Genomic DNA, 21,699 nt, shown 5'->3' on the forward strand with positions numbered 1-21,699 from the left:
TGAAATTCGTATTTTGAAATACAATGTAATTGTAGAGAAACATCACATTCCGAGTCAACACGATAAAGAGTGATGCAATGCTTTCGATTACAGCACTTTGTTGTTTAGCATAATGCAACCAAATATTAGAATAACATATACAATGCTATTCTATTAACTTACTCCTTTTTGCCATGTTTCCAACGGAAAATTCTAGGATAGAAGGTTTTATTTCCTATTCGTTAAACCGTTTAGGTTGGGACTATATACTTTATACACATGGACCACTAACGTACCTACTTGTACTGCTGCCGGCACTCTTTCATTAACACTTTTTTTTCTATTTTATGAAATTTGACGCATTTACTTAATCCTGACTTCGAATTACATAAACAGTTCTATCAAACACATGAAGCTTTTATTTCATTTTATAGCATTGCAGGATATGACAGTGTTTGTTTTATACGATAACACATATTAAATGACGTTAACAGCTTACATAGGAAATAGTCGTGTAGTAGAAACATGACAAGTTTTCTTCATCGTTACACATTTATTATCATTGCAGAACAGTGGGATAGCTAACTCGGTGTCGGCAGTGAAACATTATACCCACAGTAAGGTGTTGTCGAGATTTCGTTAAAACTACGGCAAAAACACACAGATACAATGTAAAAAATCAAAATTAAATACATATAAGTGAAGTTAGATAATAGTAATATAATCAAAGTACTCAAATAACGTCAAGCCAGGAATGCCTCGAGAAATGAGCGATATTTGAAAAGAGAATGGTTTCATTAATTAGTCTTGCAATTTAGAACAAATGTCGCTGATGAATGAAATGATAATTCATCTAATTAATCGTATTAAATCGCTAATTCGATATAATAAAATGTTTATTAATATTAAATGATAATTTTATTCAATTTATCTTTTAAAGATTCATTTAGTTACATTAATTTGAGTTAGTAAATTCCAACTAAATAAAATACATTCGAACCAGCCAGTGTAATGAATCCAGATTTTATCTAACTACTCACAATAATTTGGATTTAAAAGCAGCCCAAACCAATGGACTCTGAAAGGATAAGAAATACATACAGATTTTTGTAAACATAACGGCACAATCCGATCTCAGGTGCCAGTGACCTTGTATTACAAACCTCGGGGAACACAATGTTTATGAGCCAGTAGATGGTAACAGCAAGAGTCATTTGGAACAGTCAAAACAATGTTATCAATTAACAATCTCTCGGAGAGGGAAATTGATTAGCTGTTTCTTATATAAAACAGGATGGAAATTTGACATATTTTTTAACATCTGGCTTTTAAAAGAAAAACATGTTTTGACAATAGCATAATTCTTTTCTTCTTTTTGTCTGAGTGAGAAATGCTTAAAGTGTTTCTTTCATATCCTGTAGTGATAGGAACTATTTTCATCAGCGCATCGATTTCCTTCAGGGTAGTAAAACTTAGTTTTTTAAAACGATCGCTAATGACTATAGTCATCTCTGGCAAGATAGGTCTGGCTAAAGATATACTGATAATAATTTCTTTGGGTCTTAAGGTCTTGTAAACATTTACAAAATATATTTTAACTATAACCGAGCTGGCAACATCGATCCGTGTTCAACTTATTACATGTTTATTATATATATTGTATCGGCAGTGTACTAAGCGATAATCGTACCTTGTCTTACACCAGTTAGTTTTTGCGTTTGGAAAGATGATCGTTTTGGGATCTTTAACGAATATAATCCAATGGAAACACGATACATGTATCTCTTCGCTATTTCTACATGTTATTTATCTTAACATATCGATAAAAAATAATCTATTTCATATAGCGATAACGCAGAATGTATTCCACATAACGATACCACATAATCTGTTCCACATAACGATACCACAGAATCTATTCCACATAACGATATACTAGAATCTTATCCACATAGCAATAACATATAATGTTATCCACATAGCGATAACACAGAATCAATTCTACATAGCCATAACACATAATCTTATCCATATACAGATAACACAGACTTGTATCCATATAGCGATAGCACAGAAATTTATTTACATAGCGATAGCACAGAATCTATTCCATATAGCGATATCACATAATCTATTCCACATAACGATATCACATAATCTATTCCACATAACGATATCACATAATCTATTCCACATAACGATATCACATAATCTATTCCACAACTCGGTGAATCAACCAACATAATTATATCCTTTTTTTTCACTATCTGATATGTTTGTATTTGCTCTATGGCATACACATTACGATACACATTACAACTTCGGTGTTTTGTTAGATCAGAGTTTTGATACTCAGATACATTTATCATTAGTGTAATGACTAAAAACGACATGAGTGCAATCATGCTTTGACAAATAAATAAATAAATAAATAAAAAATCAACGAAAAGACCGTTAGATATGTTGATCATTATCAGTGTTTTGTGAAAATTCAAATTTTCAGTGAAGTTGATGAATTGATAAAAAATCGATGTTCTTTTAAAATCATGCATTCATATGTTTCGGCGTCTAAAATGTGCAGCGGAATCGTTTTGTGTGATAAAACAAAGTCCGGATGAACGCCAGACGAAAATGATAGCATTCGCGTGTCACTACAAGGGCAAGGAAATAACACTTTGATTGATTAATAAGGAGTTGCTCACTCTATTTCACTATTGTTTTACGAATGTCATAGCAAATTTATTTGGCATTTCACTTATACAGAAACTTATACATATTACTTGTCTGTGATATGAAGTGGTGAATCGGATATTAAATACATGAAAAGGTTCATACTGAAGAGCTGATTTAGATAAGCATGCAACACAGTGATTCATTTATAAACCATAAATACAACAGAAATACCTTCCATAAACCAAATTTAGTATCTCGGTAAGACAATACAGAGTTTGACCCTCATTGAAAGAAATGTTCGTTGCACTGCACCTATTTTGTGCGTTTTGAACTAGCTAAATTGAGCAGCTTACGTGCATGTTCATAGATCTAATATAAACGTTTCAGTTTGAGATTTTGTAGCCGAATCGTCTACCAAATACAAATTAATCTTCCTGTTTTTCTAACCTGTCTCAAAGTAGACTGTCTGAGTATATTTGCTCTCCATGTGTTCTTAGATTCAGAGACTTGTGTACCAGGAAGGCTTACGTCCTGTTTATCGAAAGCATCTCTTTATTGACATGGATGTATGTTCCAACACGTTTCTGTTTTCTCTTTGTGCTTTGTTTGGTCAGAGGTTATTTCAATCATAATAACTCTTAGGTTGTAAGGATGTAATGATTTTCTTATAAAGACGGATGCTTTAGGGGACACAAAATTGATCGAATAAGAAATTACACGTTTATCTATACAAGGAAAAATATTTATTTATTATTGTACTAAGTTATAAGAAAGGGATATAAAATACTGACACGTTGAAAGCTCTCATTTGACCATCAGACATCCTAATCCCTGCCGACATATCATTTTAAAGTAATACAACGGTCCCTTTATGTTAAATTGTAGCACAGTGTATCTTTCTTCTTTAGCATAGGACGTTAGCAGGACGGGAGTCGAGCTTTCAACAACACAGTGAAACATGTAGGTTATGCAAAGTGTATAATAGCACACTGTATATAAAACCTACGGTAACAGTGTACTTTAAGACGAGGTGTATAAGACTGAGAAGACATATTGGTCCAATATAAATGATATATCAGTTTTAAATCCCAGGTTGACTGTTTGCTGAACAAATCCGGAGTTTAATTTGGGTTACGTTGTTATGTTATGCTTTATATTTCCTTTGTGTAGTGCACGGATGGTTGAAATAACATTGGTTGTATATTGTTGCGAATTTATTAATCATTTTGCCATGTGATTGGTTTTATCATTCCACAGAATATTACTAGAAATGATTGTTAATTGCGGAAATTCTGTGATAATAGATATTTGAAAGTTGACTTCAATCAATATAAGAAGTAATTATGTAAAAAAAATCACTGGAGATACGTAAATGAAAGTACGTGACTCCAATAGTCATTAAATCTTTTTAACACTGGATAAAACTATGCACTAACAGAAATATGCACTCTGAACAGTTAAACAGCAATTGCATACCAGTAATTCTATTATAAACTTAATGATGTGGTAATTTTGTAAAGAAGCTTGAGAATAGATCCCTTCGAGCACAACAAAAGGCAGAAGTACAAACTGAAATTAATTTTTCTTTCAGGGGACCTCAAGATAATGTTCCCTGTTCTTGTGTGTCATTATCTAATACGAGTAAGTGTCATTATGTCGTTAAAGATATGCTCTCGGAGGCACTATGCGGGCACATATCGCCTAGCTCTCGCTGTAGATTCAGGGTGTGCTGGTGACATATATATCACTGTTTTCGCTTTCCTTAAAGATGCATGCCACGTTACTAAATTTTCATTCCAAGAAAGCAAGCTTGTTTTTCTAAACCTTATACAATCCAATGACATCTTAGGGATATATCATTGCGTGAAGTCTTCAATTTATTGCCACGTATAGCATTTTAAATTCCATCGACGGTATTTAACTTAAAACCTTAACTACATTAAAACAATCAATGTTTAGAAATGTCGATGCAAAAAAGGCGAGCATATATAGCAGGCATGTACTCTTTGAATGCATCTGAGGTTCAGATATTTTTTTCCGACATTTATTTAAGAAATGCCATGATTGTGAACCCATCTCGCAAATATTGTAACAGAGGAGAGCGACTGCCGGGCAAGGTAACATGTACCTTTTTAGATTATAAGCAAAAACGTGCCCATTATTTTAGTGGTAAGTCAAAGAACGGTTTCTCCTTAAGAACTCTGATGGAGATATAGCGATGCTGTACGAAATAATGTGTGTTAATGTAATAAAGTGATTCTATTGATGGGTACCGTTCTAATAATACGTATCGATCCGTAATCGTAACCGCTATATCTTGTCACTAAGAGCCTGATTGGATAATGTCTCAAAAATAGGACAGAAACCATGAAAATGTAGATAAATCTGTAACTATTTTTAGAAATTAGTCCATCAAGATTAAACAATAAGGGCCACGTCGTATGGAATAACTATTGTATTACTGCATTGTTTATGTGTTTTAGGTGAATGTCTTTGATCGCCAGGATCACTGAAAAAGCCTTTGTTATGTCAAGATAGATAGACCGCAATGGCATCAATGTCTTAATATTGCTTCAATACCCCTTTTCATCACTCCAAGCATCCGTATATATATTAGTAAGTTTTGATGAATCTTCACATCTGGGTTTAACATTGGTTATACCATCGACTGATTCAAAATTCGGCTATTATAAAGGCAACTTTGTTGAAATTATACATCTCTTTTTGTATTTAACATACTTTTTTTTGCCATCAGAGCCGAGTTATGCGATCTATCAGTCAGCAACAACACACCATCTGTTATATTCCCTATATTATATATCTCCATAAATCTTGTTCATACTTGTACAATGTATACAAATGTACATTCTTACATACACACATTCGTCCATTCTTTCAAAAGCATACCATCACACTGTCTCACACATGCACACGGTGCGAAACAAAACGCACACTGACGCGGCATTTAACATACTTTGCATTACTGAAGAGTCATAGAAGGAGAGAGAGCAGCTGCTTGATGTACGCTGGATTCTTTCGGTACTATTGTATTTCAATATCAATTTTGTGATAATATCATGTGCGCTTTTACAGTCCTTTGAGAATACCAGTGGTAGACACTACCGGCGTTTTTTGTTTATATTTACCGAGTTTGATCGTAACCTGCTTTTCACGTTTTGATTCATTTAAGTAGCGACAAGGTTCAGAAAATATGCAAGTACTTAACATCCTTTTAAAGTAATTACTTGAAATTACGACATTTATTGAACTATTGGTGTTGCACCTCCTAATTCAGATTTTGACCTGTCTTTCGAACAAACTCGTAATTGTGTTCGCTATCGCCTCGTATGATCAACATGTTAGGCCCTCTTCATCATCGATAAGTCCTACAAGTACGAATCAGATGTATCATGCAGTTTTATTCATTTTTGATCTACATTGTCCCAATATTTTTTATTGTATTTATCATTTAATTATGATGAAACATCACTAGTTTTATTTTTTTGTTTTGTTTTGTTTTTGTTTCTTTCATAGAATATATATGCACAAGTTATTTTATTAGTCGATGGTCCAGTATGAATGCTACTTCAAACTCCATGAGGTAATTTTGTTATTTAAGGATTAACATCAATTATTTTTTCTGTTATACAGTCATAACAGAAAAAAACTGGAGTGTACTCTAAATAAACTGCGAAGCGGTTTATGAAGAGAGTACACTCCAGTTTTTTATGTTATGACTGTATAACAGAAAAAATAATTAATGTTAATTCTTATAATTTAATTTCGTCTTATACACACCAAGATATTTTACTTTCTTTGGCGAACTCTTTTCTGTGATAAATTATTACGCAACGTCATCAGCAAATCAAAAATGACTTTACATTTCGCAATGTCAAAAATTTTGTTATGGAGGTATAACAAAATTATTTCAGCCAATGAAAATGCGTGTTTCATACAAAATTAAATTATTTTATCTTTTAGTGCCTTATCAGGTATTGCAAACATCACATATTCTTTTTCTCACTCATCAATACTTTACCAGGAATATTGATTTAGTAAACCAATAATCAAACAGGCGCGTAGTAATGGTTTGTCTTTTTCGCTAGTTACGTTCGCGATGACACGAAACATAACAGAATTTGTCGCGCGTCTCATATTAATCACCTACTTATTCAACATCAAAATCATTGCTGTTCTTTCTATGAGGCTGTTCATGCTGGTCAAATTTGTTGTAGAGTGCCACTTTAATATTTCTATAAATTACATCACATCAGAAATAAATAAAGATTAAACATGGTGTATATAACATGATAGAGATGAAGTACAACTAGGGTTTTGTGTAGTGTCCTACAAAGTAGAAAGAAAGAAAAGCTTTACAATCATAAGGAACTCACACAAGCTCTTTGCAGAAAGGTTAAAAGAAACATGCGAGGCAACAGTGGCGTATTTGAGGTCTTGTCACTGGCAGCAATGTCGTGAATTCTGTACTCAGCGTGAATTACCTAACGGAAATGTAAGCTGTATCGGAGAGACCATGTCGCTGCTTCATCGATTACTATAACAAGCTTTATTAGAGAGATGTGTGGATCCAAAAAAATGGAAGATAGGCCAATGTCACGCCATCGGGACACGGCACCAGACAGATGGCTTCATAGACTAAGTGTCTTAGACAGGTAAATAACTCAGGGGAAATATTCGTCGTCTTTCTCCAGAGACACTTACATTGTAGATGCAATAACTTCGAAAAATCATTATTATTTCCTTGAAAACAAATATTACAACAAATTACACACGTAACGTTCTTATAACATCGGGCTTATAAGTTTGAGATTAAAATACTGATTATTTGTTGTAAAATTGAATTTCGGTCAAAACAATTTTCATGTTTTCATATACTTGAATAAAAATCGTTGAATCTCAACCTCATCATTCAAATTTGAACACTCTCGTCATCAGGTATCACGCAATAGTTTATAACCCCAGAGGTATCGAATAATTGTAGGGAATTATTCCTCATATTGTGTTTTGGTCATGCGTGCGTATGTTAATTATATTGGGCCACCAGCTATAAAAAGGTTATCAAACTCGTTGGGAAATTGATCTAGAAGCATGAAGATTATTTTGTTTTCGATCAATAATCGAAAACCCCAGAGCAATAGGTCAAAGGTTCATCATTATCAACGTCCATAATGTTATCTAAAATATCTCATGTTAAGTAAATTTTTATCTTGAATTTTTAACCAGTAGACAGCTAAATACACTGGTTTATTTTACAGTTTCATAATATTGATTTAAAAAACAAGAAAAAAATGATCAATTTATGTGCAACGCTTTTCTATATTTTAATATTTGACGGATTTGATTTTCCCATTTTTCCTTCTTGATTTCCGCACTTTTGGCATCAACCATCAAAGTCGAGTCCTAGTTCGACGAAAAGCTTTCTGGTGCAGTTTTATATCCATTATATATTATATCGTTTATTAAATCCTTGTCTAGATATTACTTCTTGCAAGAAAAGTGTATTAACCCAACTAACTTATCTTGTTTTGTATATTCTAGATGTAGGATCATTGGAAAAGGGGATACGTGTGTATCATTTGACTATGGGTTAATTGAAATTGCTGCGTATTTTGAAAGCCGAGTTTAAACATGTTTTCTTATTATAATCAAAGTTGGTTTTGATTTAAGACGGAGTAGTTGACCCCGATTCCTGCAGTGATATCAATTTAATATCAAAAGACATTTCACTGTCACAATGTATTACTTACATCTCATCCAGCCAGAATGTTTTATATAAAAAAAATCATCTCTGCAGATAAGATTAATTTTCGTATCAAAGAAATGTCTTTGACTGGCTGATATGTTGATGCGAGAACAATGACTGTCTGTCACTCCCGTCTGTTTAGTTACATATATAAATTTATTTACCGTGATATACTTTTTCTTTATAACACCTTACGCTAAGCTGATTGGCTGGCTCTGTGTCAAATGTATTCATACGCGTTGGAACGACTTACTTCATTTACTACGAACGGTAGAAAATGGCCATAACTGCAGGTCTCTCGAGTGATAAAACCCTATTGAATTGAAGTGCTTTTAAGCACTTAGTTCAAAGTTAATTCTGGTTCTGGAGTTCTACAATAGTTCACGTCCATAGTCTAAACTAATGTGCTCTATGTTACGGATATTTGTTTCGTGATTGGTTGATTTGTCGGTGTACTTACCTAACGTCTGATTGGTCTGATTGGCGATCAGCTGCTCGCACTCAATCCGGTACGGCTCCCGCTCAGCAAACATATCCTCCGTCAGATCCATGGAAATTATAGCAGTTACCCATCCAAAATCCTGCAAAGAAAAAAACGGAGAAAACATATGAAACCTTATATATGGTATGCAAATGCCAAACATTTATGAAACATGAGAATTATTTCAGTAGATAATTGCAAATCTATCTTTTTAATTGGTACCTATTTAAAAAAAAATCAGCAGTTTAGTAATAAAGTGAACCTGACTTTACCGTCAATGTACGGGTCGGATTTTTCAATGTGTCAGTAAAGTCAGTGTCGCCAATAACAGTAGGGCATGTCATTTTCTTCTAATGGATACGGTCGGATGTCATAGGCCGTTTCTACTGTTTGCACAAGGTCGTAATCACGCGGTGGTAACATTTAGCCCACAGGAGGGTTTTTATTTGTAAGTGGATAAACCAATGTTTAGCTACTGTGAAGACTACATTATCTCTAAGCAATTAAATAATCTCAAAACGCGAACCTTGATAATGACAAAAACGCTTAAGACGTAGTTTCAATCATAAGACACTTCACAAAACCATAGATGACAACGTGAAACCTCCGCAAAAGTCATCCCAAACCTTTAATGTCTTAGACCGTATTAACGATAATACTTTGATATTAAGGTGGCGGTGACACATGAATAGTATACTGTGGGAAAACAGGAATGTTGCTATCCAGAACCAGAATATACACAATAGTTTTTCAAATATCTCACTAGCACGTACAAGCTATCTGTTCACATTGGTTATGTACTATCTGTTCGTGGTTCGGCGTTGGTACCGACTAACTTTATAGATATAAAGCGTTGTGTTGACAATTCTGTTTTTCAGCATAGCCGTATGATATTCTTTTGGCCCCGGATATGACGCGACAGGCGGCGTTACTCGTCAAGATGAAGTATGTGATTGGTCAATGTAGCGGTAAATGCAAAATGCAGGTATACAGTTAAAAACGAACCAAAATTAAGATTGAATGCAAGCTGAATAAGTGGGTGTATCTTTTCAAATGACACATTAATAAAACTATATTCCTGATTCAAATGCAGTTTTATTATCACCAAAAATGATTCAAATCGATATAATTTTGTTATCCGTGCAGAAACGCATTAGTTCGTTAGTTATACCATTAAAAGAGGAACCCGTGAATATTTCACATTTGTACGATAAGATAAATGTCACCGTTCCTCTCCTTCAACTTATACAAAAGTCTAGACTTTGATATTTCGTAAATCAAATACGTCACTTTTATATATTGACAATCACATTTGAATGGTTAGCAATAACAAACAAAGATGACAGTGTCTGTGACAGATTTTGTAGCGGCTGTTACATTCTAATAAAGCCTGACATAGACGGACCTCGGCTTACACCATTCATCTGGTCCTGGCAATTACTGGAGTTTGCTGGGGAAACACGGAACACATACAATGTGTTATGTCAGATCTGACGACAGACAAATCATTCTGTGGCGGGATAAGATTGATTATAATTCCCATACTAAAGTTCCGTCGCACTGTATCTGTACAAAAATCTGTACTCGTTTTAAATAATAGTTCAAATGAACTTGTTTTAATTATCAATGAGTGACCAGAACGTCATTGATTAACCAGTGATGTCATAATACAATGTCCCTCACGGTCTATATTTAGAAAAAATAGGTAAATATATTTGAGGATTGTACCTGATTTTGACTATGTATACGAGTTGGGAACGGACATTTCCATAGTAAGCGCTCCATAGGATATGTTCGTTGCCAATTGCGGGCATACTATCGTATACGCAGTCAAAATGAAGTACAATCCTTATATTTACATCAAGCAAATCGTTTCAATACAGTGCGAAGAAAAATAAAATCCAGGGTATGTTGCGACATTGGTAACTACGGCAGCAATGGTCGCTAAGATGATATAGTTCCAGTGAATCTTCGTTAAGTATTGTTTACAAAATTAAAAGAAACATTTTTGCTTAATACATTTCAGCTTTTCATTAATTGATATATTCACAATCCACAAATTGAGAAGTGCCGTTGTCAAATGTTCTCTAGGAACTGTACGCTTGTTAGCTTTCCTCGTGGAGAAGTTAGATACGTACCAATTTCTGCAATATTCAGTTCAGTTTTTGACAAAATACTTACTTGACGTTAGCTTTTTGTGCAGAGATTTATCGTGTAACAGTAGAAAACGATAAAATATTGTGTTGATCAGTGCTTCCGAAATGGCGACGTCTACTTGACGTTCCGGTAACGTCACAAATAGACGGCGTCAATTTTTGTAACCGATTCCGGTGTTTTATCAATCCGCTGAGCCTTTTTGCACTGAGTATACGCTAATTTATTCGGAATCAGACTTTACTAAGCTGAAGAAGGAATAGATGTAAATACATAAAGATGTTAGCAACTTTATATTTTGGCCACGAAATTTTGACACCTTTTCAATTTCTGTGAGTAAGCAACAAGCATTCGTTGAAAACTGATACTATGCTAAACGACTGGAGATCTGTCTAAAAATATTCTGTTTTAATAACAACTTTGTCAAATGCATGTCGTATAAATTTAGGCTGGAAGCATAAAAAGGTTTAACTTTTTCATTGATCTAATATTTTATTCCTATTTGAGTCATTTCTTTCCATGTTTTCAAGTTTTAATATTGTACAATTGTGTGCGATTAGCCAGAACTAAGATCACACTGTTAAAAACCTCTGACGCCCTTTAAAAATCACTAGCACGGAAAGCTTTGTCAGAGCAAAAAAATTATTTGTAGCATGTCTTTGAATGCTTTTGACAGTATTTATGGATCCGTGCCACAGAACTTTGACATTTGAATAATTGAATTTCTCCAAAATGAGCAGCAGTATAAACAACAGTATTGATATCTTTAATTCTACATCAGAATGTCGAGATGGTAACAAACACGGATTTATTTAAGGATACTATTCAAAAATATGTCTTTTCCGCCACTAATAAATAAAATGGCAAGCCTAGGAACTTTTCAATTGATGTTAATGTTGCGTTTCATGTAGAAAAATAATATTACGTCAAAAATGATAAGATGCATGGATACAATACAATAACCTTGGTAAAACTTGAATTTCGTGAAGTCGTTGCAGAATTCCACGATATCGAAATGTTAAAAGTTATCTCATGATACTTTTTTGTCACAAATTACCATAGTTAGGATGTGAGTTCAGTGAGCCCAGTGATTTTCCTCGCTTACATTGCAAACTGTACTTCAATTTATCAGATTAGTTTTACACAAAATTATCACAATTCCGGTAAGGATATCGGATTAATCGGGTAGTCTCTCTATCACATATTTGGAAACAATTTCTGATGATCATCAGGCTGCAACGTCTCACTGCCAAGAGCTGTGCTAAGACTGCGATCGTTCACATGCATACTTTGTCATTGCTGCTAGTCGAATAAACCATGCTACTTCACCATTCACGGTGTATTATACTGACATGTATTGAGGAAGTTCCAGAACAACAAACCAAACATTCACGTAATGTAACATATTGTTAGATCTGATGTTGCAATACATTCGGAAGCAATTTATATGCAACCTGAACCGAACTAATCAAATTATGGAGTTATTGCACCTGGCCGTGAGTCACTGCACCTACATGTCAGTTATATACATGTGGTTCATGGCACCTCTCTGTGCTTTATTGAAATAACGAAAATTATTTCACCTTGTTCGGACTTGTTGCATCTGACTTGAAGTCATTGTTCATCCCTGTGTGTATTTAACCTTTGATAAACCAATTGATTTCCCTGTTACTTCCCCTTTGCATATAAACATTTAGCCCCATTGCAACGATGACGAGCCCCAGAAAAACGTATTCGCTATTTAATGCGGTTTCTTTTCATCCTTGCGCTACATGTATTATTATATCTTTATTTTAAGTTTCCTAATGGTGTAGATATTTGGTTTCCCTTCTACCAGACCTATCGATTACAAAACTAATAAAAAATATTTCGTACTAGTATATTGATTGTTTGGATCATATCTCGAAAACCTGAACAGCAGAGTAAATGTACGCTATATGTTTTAGATATAACATCCGTTACTGTTATTGGACACATAATGCAAATCAACCACATTTAAAATCGAGCAATAATACTGTGACCACTAACGATCGGATCTACATGGACAGACGCGATAGCAAATCAAAACAGACAAAATAACATCTCGGTGTCACAACTGATGTAAGGTTACGTTTGATTATCGGTGTTAAATCAATTAATGAAACAAATTACGCATGAGTCTCGCGGTAGTCATGGCAACGATCTTTTATATACATTCCATCTGGTACTGGCGAGGTTAAGGAGTAAGATGGACTTATATGCGTTGTTTACCGTGTAATAAATCTAGATATGATATCACTCTCAACAATAAATATCTGATGGATTTTTGTTATCTATTCTTTTCACATCGAAGCACGGACGTTTGTTGAGCGTCCCTTTTTTTTGTTACAAATTATATATATTATATATATCATATTATATATATTTGAAAGAAGCCTATTTAATCAAAAGCATCTATCTTACGAATTTTACCAAGTGTATCTTTTGGGGAAATTTCGAAACGGACTACAGTGTCTATACTTTTCACAAACCATCCTATTCTCGAAAATAGCAAAGAGTAGAACCCATTAAAATAACAAATTTACAGTATGTACTCGTTAAGGCCACTAAAACTGCCTATTTTATGCTCATTAAACGGTGATTTCTTCTTTGAGATAGTTAAAGGGGTAGGGGAAATAGCTATATCCGAGCCTAAACCATACCAAAATGTTCTGTGAATATGTTTTAATACACTGTTGACCCCGGTTGATGTTTGTAAAGAATGTTACACGGGCAAAGCCGAATGGGGTTACGTGAGCTCGATTGACGAGTCCGTACAGCGTTCTGCTTACGATCGGTAATATATGCATTCTTGTAGGACCTACCAAATTGTAATGTTATTATTTCGCACTGATTGAGGCTTTTACAAAACATTTATGCGGACACTTTTGATGATCGTAATTAAAAGAAAGTCTTAGTTGTGAGAAATATTTTCAAAAAAATATCTTTTCCGACTAACATTTCTTTACAGTTTAAGTGTCACTTTAAAATACAATGTTACACAAATTCACTGGAGCAAAGATCACATATGATCTCGTGTAAGCTAACAAAACTCTTTTGTAAAAAGGCTTAGAGTGCGTAGGTCATGTGAGGACATCCTATATCTCAGTATCGTCGACCTTAATGAAACAATAACATGTGATGTGTGATAGGTTGTGATATAAGAGGGAATAAATTGGAGAAACGCGTCTATTTTGTCGTAAAAGGACAGTTGGCGTTAGTGATAAGGGAGCGTGCGTTCCATATAACAGTGGAGGAAGGATGCATGGATCAAACAAACCTATCAGGGAAAAGACGATCGGAAACCTCACATAAGATCCCAATTAAGATCATATCCACACAAAATTTGTCAAAGAAGATGGCATACTTTGATTTCCGAAAGATACCCTATCACTCAGTACTACTTCTATAAAGTTTTTTAGTAAATATATAATATATCTTATATCTTGTTTGAACTTTTTGCAAGAATATCAATAATTCAGTGGCTGAAATGGTGGTATGGTGAAATCTCCATCAGTACAAAATAGAAAGATGTTCAAGTGTGATATCATAAAATGAATAACACCATAAACAACACAATTCTCCCTCAATTTTGACGCGAACGTTAATATAATTTGAAAACAAGAAAAATAAAACTAAATTCTGTGGCATCCTAGTTAGTATGAATTTCCATTGTGAATGAATGGCAATGCAAATAGATCAATAAATTAATAAAACATCATCACATTGCACTTTTTGGCGGTTTTGTACTAAACTTTGCAAATAGATAATAACTGTACATTTGCATCCAACTTAGAAGAGAAAGCTGATGTCGAACTTTGGAATCATCGTTGGATATGCCCCAACAGAAAGTACCTTTATCGATTGAATGTCACGTTCGCTTGAAAGAGCTATATTTCTATAAACTATTAGGTTCGTTTTCTACAGGATAATTAAGGAACGCGTCGACTGTTTATCATGTACGTCTTCAAACCCCGATACGTCGTTTGTCTATTTTAGGATGAGAAATGGACCAAAAGGATCCAGACTTTTTATATTCTGTTGAACAAATACACTTACAGTCTAGAGCAGGCTTCTGAATTCGTTTAACAAATTTCCTCTGTGCAATCACTCACTCTGTAAACATATTATTGTGTCGAATTAGTGTCTCCTTACGCGCCGTATTTATTTTGTTCTCTTCAAGGTTCAGCGTTTTTCAAAACAACGCAAGGCACGACGTATGAGGCATATGCTTAGATGGCAGCAAAGGGAGGGACTGGTTAGGTTTTGTATGTTTCAACGTCATGTCAGTAGCTCCATGGTTACTTAATGACGGCGCTGACGAGGAGACACCAATGAGGGGAACTAAAGAAGGTTCCTCGTAAGTGTTTCAAATATCAGATTGGTTTTGGTGGCTTATCATCAGTGAAACAGAATATACAGAAGAAAATATTTACCAATTACATGAAAAGTCGTCTTTTTATAACGCTGCCTCGATCGTTGAGGTTTGCGTGACTGTAATGATATTCCACAAGAAATCTTGTTCACATAACTCTGAACCTTATCAAGTCGAAAGACTATAAAAAAAACAATATATTTAAAGAAGTGATCAAACGTTTTCAAATGTAAGTGATTTTTTTCATTAATGATAAGCGAATGATATCTAATTTAAAAAAAAAAAATTAATTAAGGACTGATAAGCTCTTTCTCCATTAGTCATGTGTTTACAGTGCTCAAACGACAATATTGTCACATTCCATATACAATGTATACATTTTCAAGTGTTGTCATCTAAAATGCCAAACACACGAACCATCCTTCTTAATCAATTGCTTCCACAGCAGTATTGCATGTTTTTGATGCTGAAATAACTGGTCTGCCTGGCCATTTTTCACATCAATTTCACCATTCTTCCATTTACTCACATGAAAAGAATTCTTAAAGAAACAAAAGTCTGTGAAATGTTATTGTCAGTTCTTATGGGAGCTGATAGTGACGTGATTTATTGAATGAAGTTTATATACATCAACAGATTTGAAAGAAACATAGTATTCTCAAAGTTAATTGTCATATTCTGTGATTTTTTTTCTTCTTTCTGTTTCATAGCTACATACACGTTCCTTAACTTGCATCGCATGCCGCTACAAGACAGTCGACTGGAGGAACACATTCGAGTGAGAGATGACACCCGTAGATCCGGAATCACTGTTTTCACATGATGAAATACTAGTTATTCCCTTGACAGCGTTATTGATTACAGAGCTTAAATCAAATAAAGCTTGTCAAGCAGTTTAACTGCCAGGCCCTCGGTGCTTAAAATGTTATTAGGCTAATCACAAGTTAACAACAATTTCGAAATCCTTATAAAAGTATTACTGGTAGAACTAGCTTGCCAAAACAATTGTGAAACTGCAGCAATCATCATTGTTGCCATACCTGCCGATTTTAATGAAAACATACACACAGGTTTTAGAAGTAAAGGAAAATGATATTCTGCTAATTAAGTGGTTAAGCTAGTCAATTTTTGAACAACTGCGCCCTGATCGTAATACCTACAAGGACATACCGACGTGTACATACAGCCAAAGTTCTACATCGATAAAACAATGGCGGAAAATAATAATATTGCTTGGAAATGAAAACAAGACCATGGGTTTCGAAGTGATAGGCGTCTTCTGTTTCACTTAATCTGTATCAATTCCATGTTATGCTACTTTCTCACAATGGGAATTGCTGTGGTGACAACGAAAAGAAAAAAAAGATAATGAGTTTCTTAAGAACGTTCCCTTGATATCACTAATAATCTTAGCAGGTGTCTTCGAAAAGAAAACGTTTGTCTCGGAACACTTTTAAAGTATACAAGGAGGTCAGCGTAGGTGTCGTAATAACAAAATTTATTATATTTTCAGTTTTGTGTCAGATGCTGATTGGTCTACATCCGATCACGTGGTATCCCGTTTAACATTGAAATGCACTTTGCGATATTGATAAAACATTGTATGGCACGCTCTCGCGAGTGTTCTGTGACCTCGCGTAATTTCAGCCAATCACATTTCGTCAAGTTAGGTTTTATCAAAGATAGAGTATTGATGACGTTTTGGAATTTAGCATTCTGAGCTCTGGAACTGATACCGACGTAGAATAAAAAGTTGCCGATATGATGATCTATGGAGTTCAGATAACCAATATCAATCTCGACCGGTAGCCGGTGGCCGAGGTTATCAGAGCTACAACAAAGTGCCATGATCGTACAATATCCATATCCGTAACTTAGCGTGATTGAGGTATCCCAGTATCCAGATTAGATATTATGAAATTCTACAGATGCGCTGGTAGAGGTTGATATGATCAAGAACCTTTGGTGAAAACAATCTTGTTTAATATGGCATTTGCATTCAAAAAATATATTTGCTTTATTTATTTTACAATTGAATCGAGAAACACATTATATGAATTTAGATTAATCATCTTTGCTGGTCACGTGCGGATGTAGCTCTATTATGGGAACAAACCGAGTACCCGGGGTAGAACCACGTAGGACCGCATACTGTACGCATATCGTTGGTTTCGGTATTCAATTAACGCTGAACTACATTTTGGGGAACTTTACATTTGTCTTTTCACCATCGATTCAGCTCCTTCCTTATATAGCTATATCCGTCCCCGATCCTCGCGCTAAGGGATACGTATTTTGCAGCTGGTTAACATGCAGCGCCCTCATAAAAATATTCGTCTTTGGATTTCACACATGGCTGCATTGTGCAATTATTAATAACAGCCCCCGACAACGCACCCCTTACCCTCACGTCGTGGGATACGTACTTTACAGCTACTGTAGCGCCCTCACCATTAGATCCGTACCTGGGATCTATGTCACGATATCATTCTGAAGTTAACTAGTGCTACTACATGTAACATCGGATACTCCGTTGTAATTCACATCATGGTATTTTGCAGTCAACCAGAGCCTTCAACAACAAATATATCCCCGACCTTTATACTAGACACTGATCTGTCACGCCTCCAAACAGATACGTCCGACCTTGGCCTTGGCGGTTACACTCCCCAAAGAGACGTAAAACAGGCAATTAGTAAACATTATTCCTATACCAATCCCGTAACTGTAATCTCCGACCTAAGATGACGTCTTTGAAATGCTTCGCGTCATTCGTGGTGCCAGGCTAAAGTAGTGAATAAGTAGCACGGTGTTTTGACTAGATAACATTTAATTAACATACATTGATAAAAAAAGAATGCATTCGTTTCGACGACAAAAACAAAAATGGTATCGTCAGTCTGTACAAGTGTGAGGCCTGCTTCCGAGAGTATCTAAACTATCAGTTAAATACAACTGTCTCAAGATCTTCTTGATGTCGCTAATTGGCAATCGTCCATCTCGGTAATCGGACCTGTTATAGTTACGATGTGTTGATATTCGATTCAGACAGCGTCACGATGACATCACGATGCACTTTTATGTCCAACATGTTATCTCGGAATACATAAAAATGGGAAAGAGCAATTTTGACATGCCTTCTCGATGAGTGTAAATGATAAACTCTATGGTGTTTTCTGAACAAGAAAACACATGTACTCGGCGTATATGAAACCTGATATATCTAAGACATTTATGAGAATTTCATGTCCCATGTAAATGTTAAATATACGAGAAACTGTCTTTATATGTGTGGCAGTGTAACATGTGGACAAACTGTTGACTGCATGTGAGTAAGTGGAACATTATCTCAAATACGACCATTACCAGTAAAAGTATTATATGAACAGCTGATCATGTTATCAAGCTAGCTTGGATTTCAACACATTTATAATTAAATGAACTCCTATCTGTACATGGCTTTGGTAGTATGTTTCAGTGAGGTCGCGCTTTCGCCAGGAGAGATAAAAACGAATCTTTATCCCGATATCGTTTAAAGTGCATGGGAACTGTCACTGGCCATGTCAAGATAAATCATGTTTTTTTAACCATTTTGTATCAATGTGACAGTTTAATCAAACGCGATCTATCCTACTATTGAAACCACAGTAAAAACGCATTATGCCCGTTTGAAATGCATCTGCCGCTGTGATATTACTGAATATCTATCTACAGTATCTATTGATCTTTCAAAATGTTGATAAAATACCCGTTTTGCATTGATGAATAATTGACAAGCCATCAAAATTAACATTTTCGGTATAATTATAATTTCACATTAAAAATATATTTAAGAAGAATTTTATTTTAAAAAGGGCGTCGCATTTCTTTCTGAATTGAATGCATGACACAGGAACAAAACATCGAACGCGCCTAGCCTAATCACCTTTTTGTATAGTAAGTAATCATTCCGCGAAATAGTCCCCCGTTGTTAAATTCAAATTATGCTTCTAGTCGAAACAGGAGGTATCCTTTCTCCGTTAGACACAAAAGAGTTTCAATTGAATAGAACATCTATCACGCTGTCTTCCCGGCGTTATACCTACTCGATAGGGCTGAACGGTCATTAAATTGAAATTACGAACATCATTTGAAGCTCAGTAGAAACCATATGACGAAAAGGTAATGAAATAGTGATAAGGTTAGTTTTTATTGAGCGTAAGTTTACTGACTTCAGGAGCTCAGCTTACATTACACAGATTTTGTTTTTTGTTGTCATTTCTTACCTGATTTTATTATATATAAATTACCGATTAAATATAAATGCTTACATATTCCATTTCATGATTTTTAGCGGTTTTTGTTTTTGTTATCATTTCTTATCTGATTATTATATATATATAAATTACCGATTGAATATAAATGCTTAGATATTTCATGATTTTTCGTTTTTTCTTTTTAATCGACCAATCAGTTAGTCAATCAATCAATCAATCAATCAATCAATCAATAAAAAAACCAATTAGGCAAACAAGTAATTAGGCAAGCAAGCAATATGGTTCAAGGTAACCGATTGTTATCGATACATGTAAATCATTCCAAACGTGTGCAATGTAAAGGTTAAAAATAGCCAAAAATCAATAAAAATGTGAATAAATATCTACAACACACAATTAAATATTAGACGGAGATCAATGAATGTACAAGAGGGAACAGCAGGGAATACGGTGATTATGTATATTGATATAATAAATTAATGATTTTCTTAATAAAATTACAAAATAATTGATACGATAGTTCGTTTTCTTTGTATGTTGAACGATTATCCTTGTGGAAATCCAGTGAATCTACGGGACATACGCCTATACAACAAAAATGTCAGTTTTCTACTGAATGTTTCATGTTTTTCTTCTGTAAAATGTAACATAACCATGGTAGGTATTCTACACTACACATTGGCTGTGTTTACTTTGAATGAGTTCGGCCATGGACGTAGCGTTGGCGCCCCAGCCAAGCGAAGAGCAACAGTGGGGTCATGCGTCAAAATGAACCTGCCATGTGACAAAATTACGCAACAGCACGACATACAACTTCTGTCGCCATGTTGCATTAGCGAGGTATTTTTGTCGCGTTGCCAAGCGACAAAACTTTCGTCCCATGTCTCAATATGAAAATATCCCAACCAACACTACAGAGAGACAAACAAATTATGTTGCACTTATATTGGGACGTTATGTTGTCTCACAGAGCATTGTTGCTCTTTCCATGACGCTTTGGTGCTCTCCCATGGCGCCTTGTCGCACTGTCGATCTTCGCTAGGCGGGGGCGTCAATGCGACAGTGCAACACGACTGAGATCAGCTACCATAGTTTCCCCAACTTCGTTTGAGACCGTATGTTGCACTGTCGCATATTTTTTCCCACGGCGCAATGTTGCTCTTTTCATGACACTTCGGTGCTCTCCTATGTCGCACTTTCGATCTTCGCTAGGCGAATGCTCAATGCGACAGTGCAACCTGACTGAAACCAGCCACCATAATTCCCTAATTTGCTTGAGACTGTCCTAAATGACCTTATCTGTTGATAAACCAAACCAAAACCTGCTAATCTTGGAAACGGTTTCTGACGAACGTTAGATAATTTGTTACGATTGATGTCGACGTCTAATTGTGCTGTAACACATGTTTCAACGTTAACACTGTTAATCTAAATCATTTGTGCCAGTATTCATACTGAAGCTTGCGGCGACGAAATGAAAACACTGGCGTTCAACGCCAACGTAAAAAAAAATTCCAGACAACCAATAAACAAGTGCGCCAATGATGACGGAGAAATACAATACCATCTTGTATTCTAAATAATCCGCTCGATTCGGGTCGGGAACTGGCCAAATACATGTTACAGGGTAAATACATACAACCGAACCTCGTTATCTCAAAATCAGTTTAAGACTTCGTGATTACCGTGTATTATATGTACTATCAGAAACGATTTTTTCAGTTAAGTATGGTCCTCGAAATATCAGATCTCGAGATGAAATTTTTTTTTATTTAATCAAGGGTAAAATATTGCAGGGATATTCCGTTTAAGACTTCGTTCATGCATAAAATGTTATTTACATCAGGGCTAAACTTCTTCCATAAATATACCATATGTATCAAAAACTCATTTATATCATCCGTTCTATTAACAGGGACTTGGCACGAGTTCGCTACATATAGTCCATATATATGGACTGTTGGGGTGAAATTCGTATAAAGCCCCTGTGGTTTTATTT

General features: G+C 35.0%; 1 protein-coding gene across 1 annotated transcript in view; it reads right to left on the minus strand.

The window, feature by feature from the left end:
- The window catches only part of LOC117343766 (corticotropin-releasing factor receptor 2-like), a 161,692-nt gene that overhangs the window by 92,110 nt on the left and 47,883 nt on the right, over positions 1-21,699 (minus strand). Inside the window, exon 2 of the mRNA XM_033906254.1 lies at positions 8,877-8,997. Coding sequence (XP_033762145.1) covers positions 8,877-8,967 — 91 coding nt within the window. The 5' untranslated portion in view covers positions 8,968-8,997. The remainder of the gene's footprint in view (positions 1-8,876; positions 8,998-21,699) is intronic.

The sequence above is a fragment of the Pecten maximus genome, chromosome 15 (assembly GCF_902652985.1).
Source record: "Pecten maximus chromosome 15, xPecMax1.1, whole genome shotgun sequence".
NCBI lineage: Eukaryota > Metazoa > Mollusca > Bivalvia > Pectinida > Pectinidae > Pecten > Pecten maximus.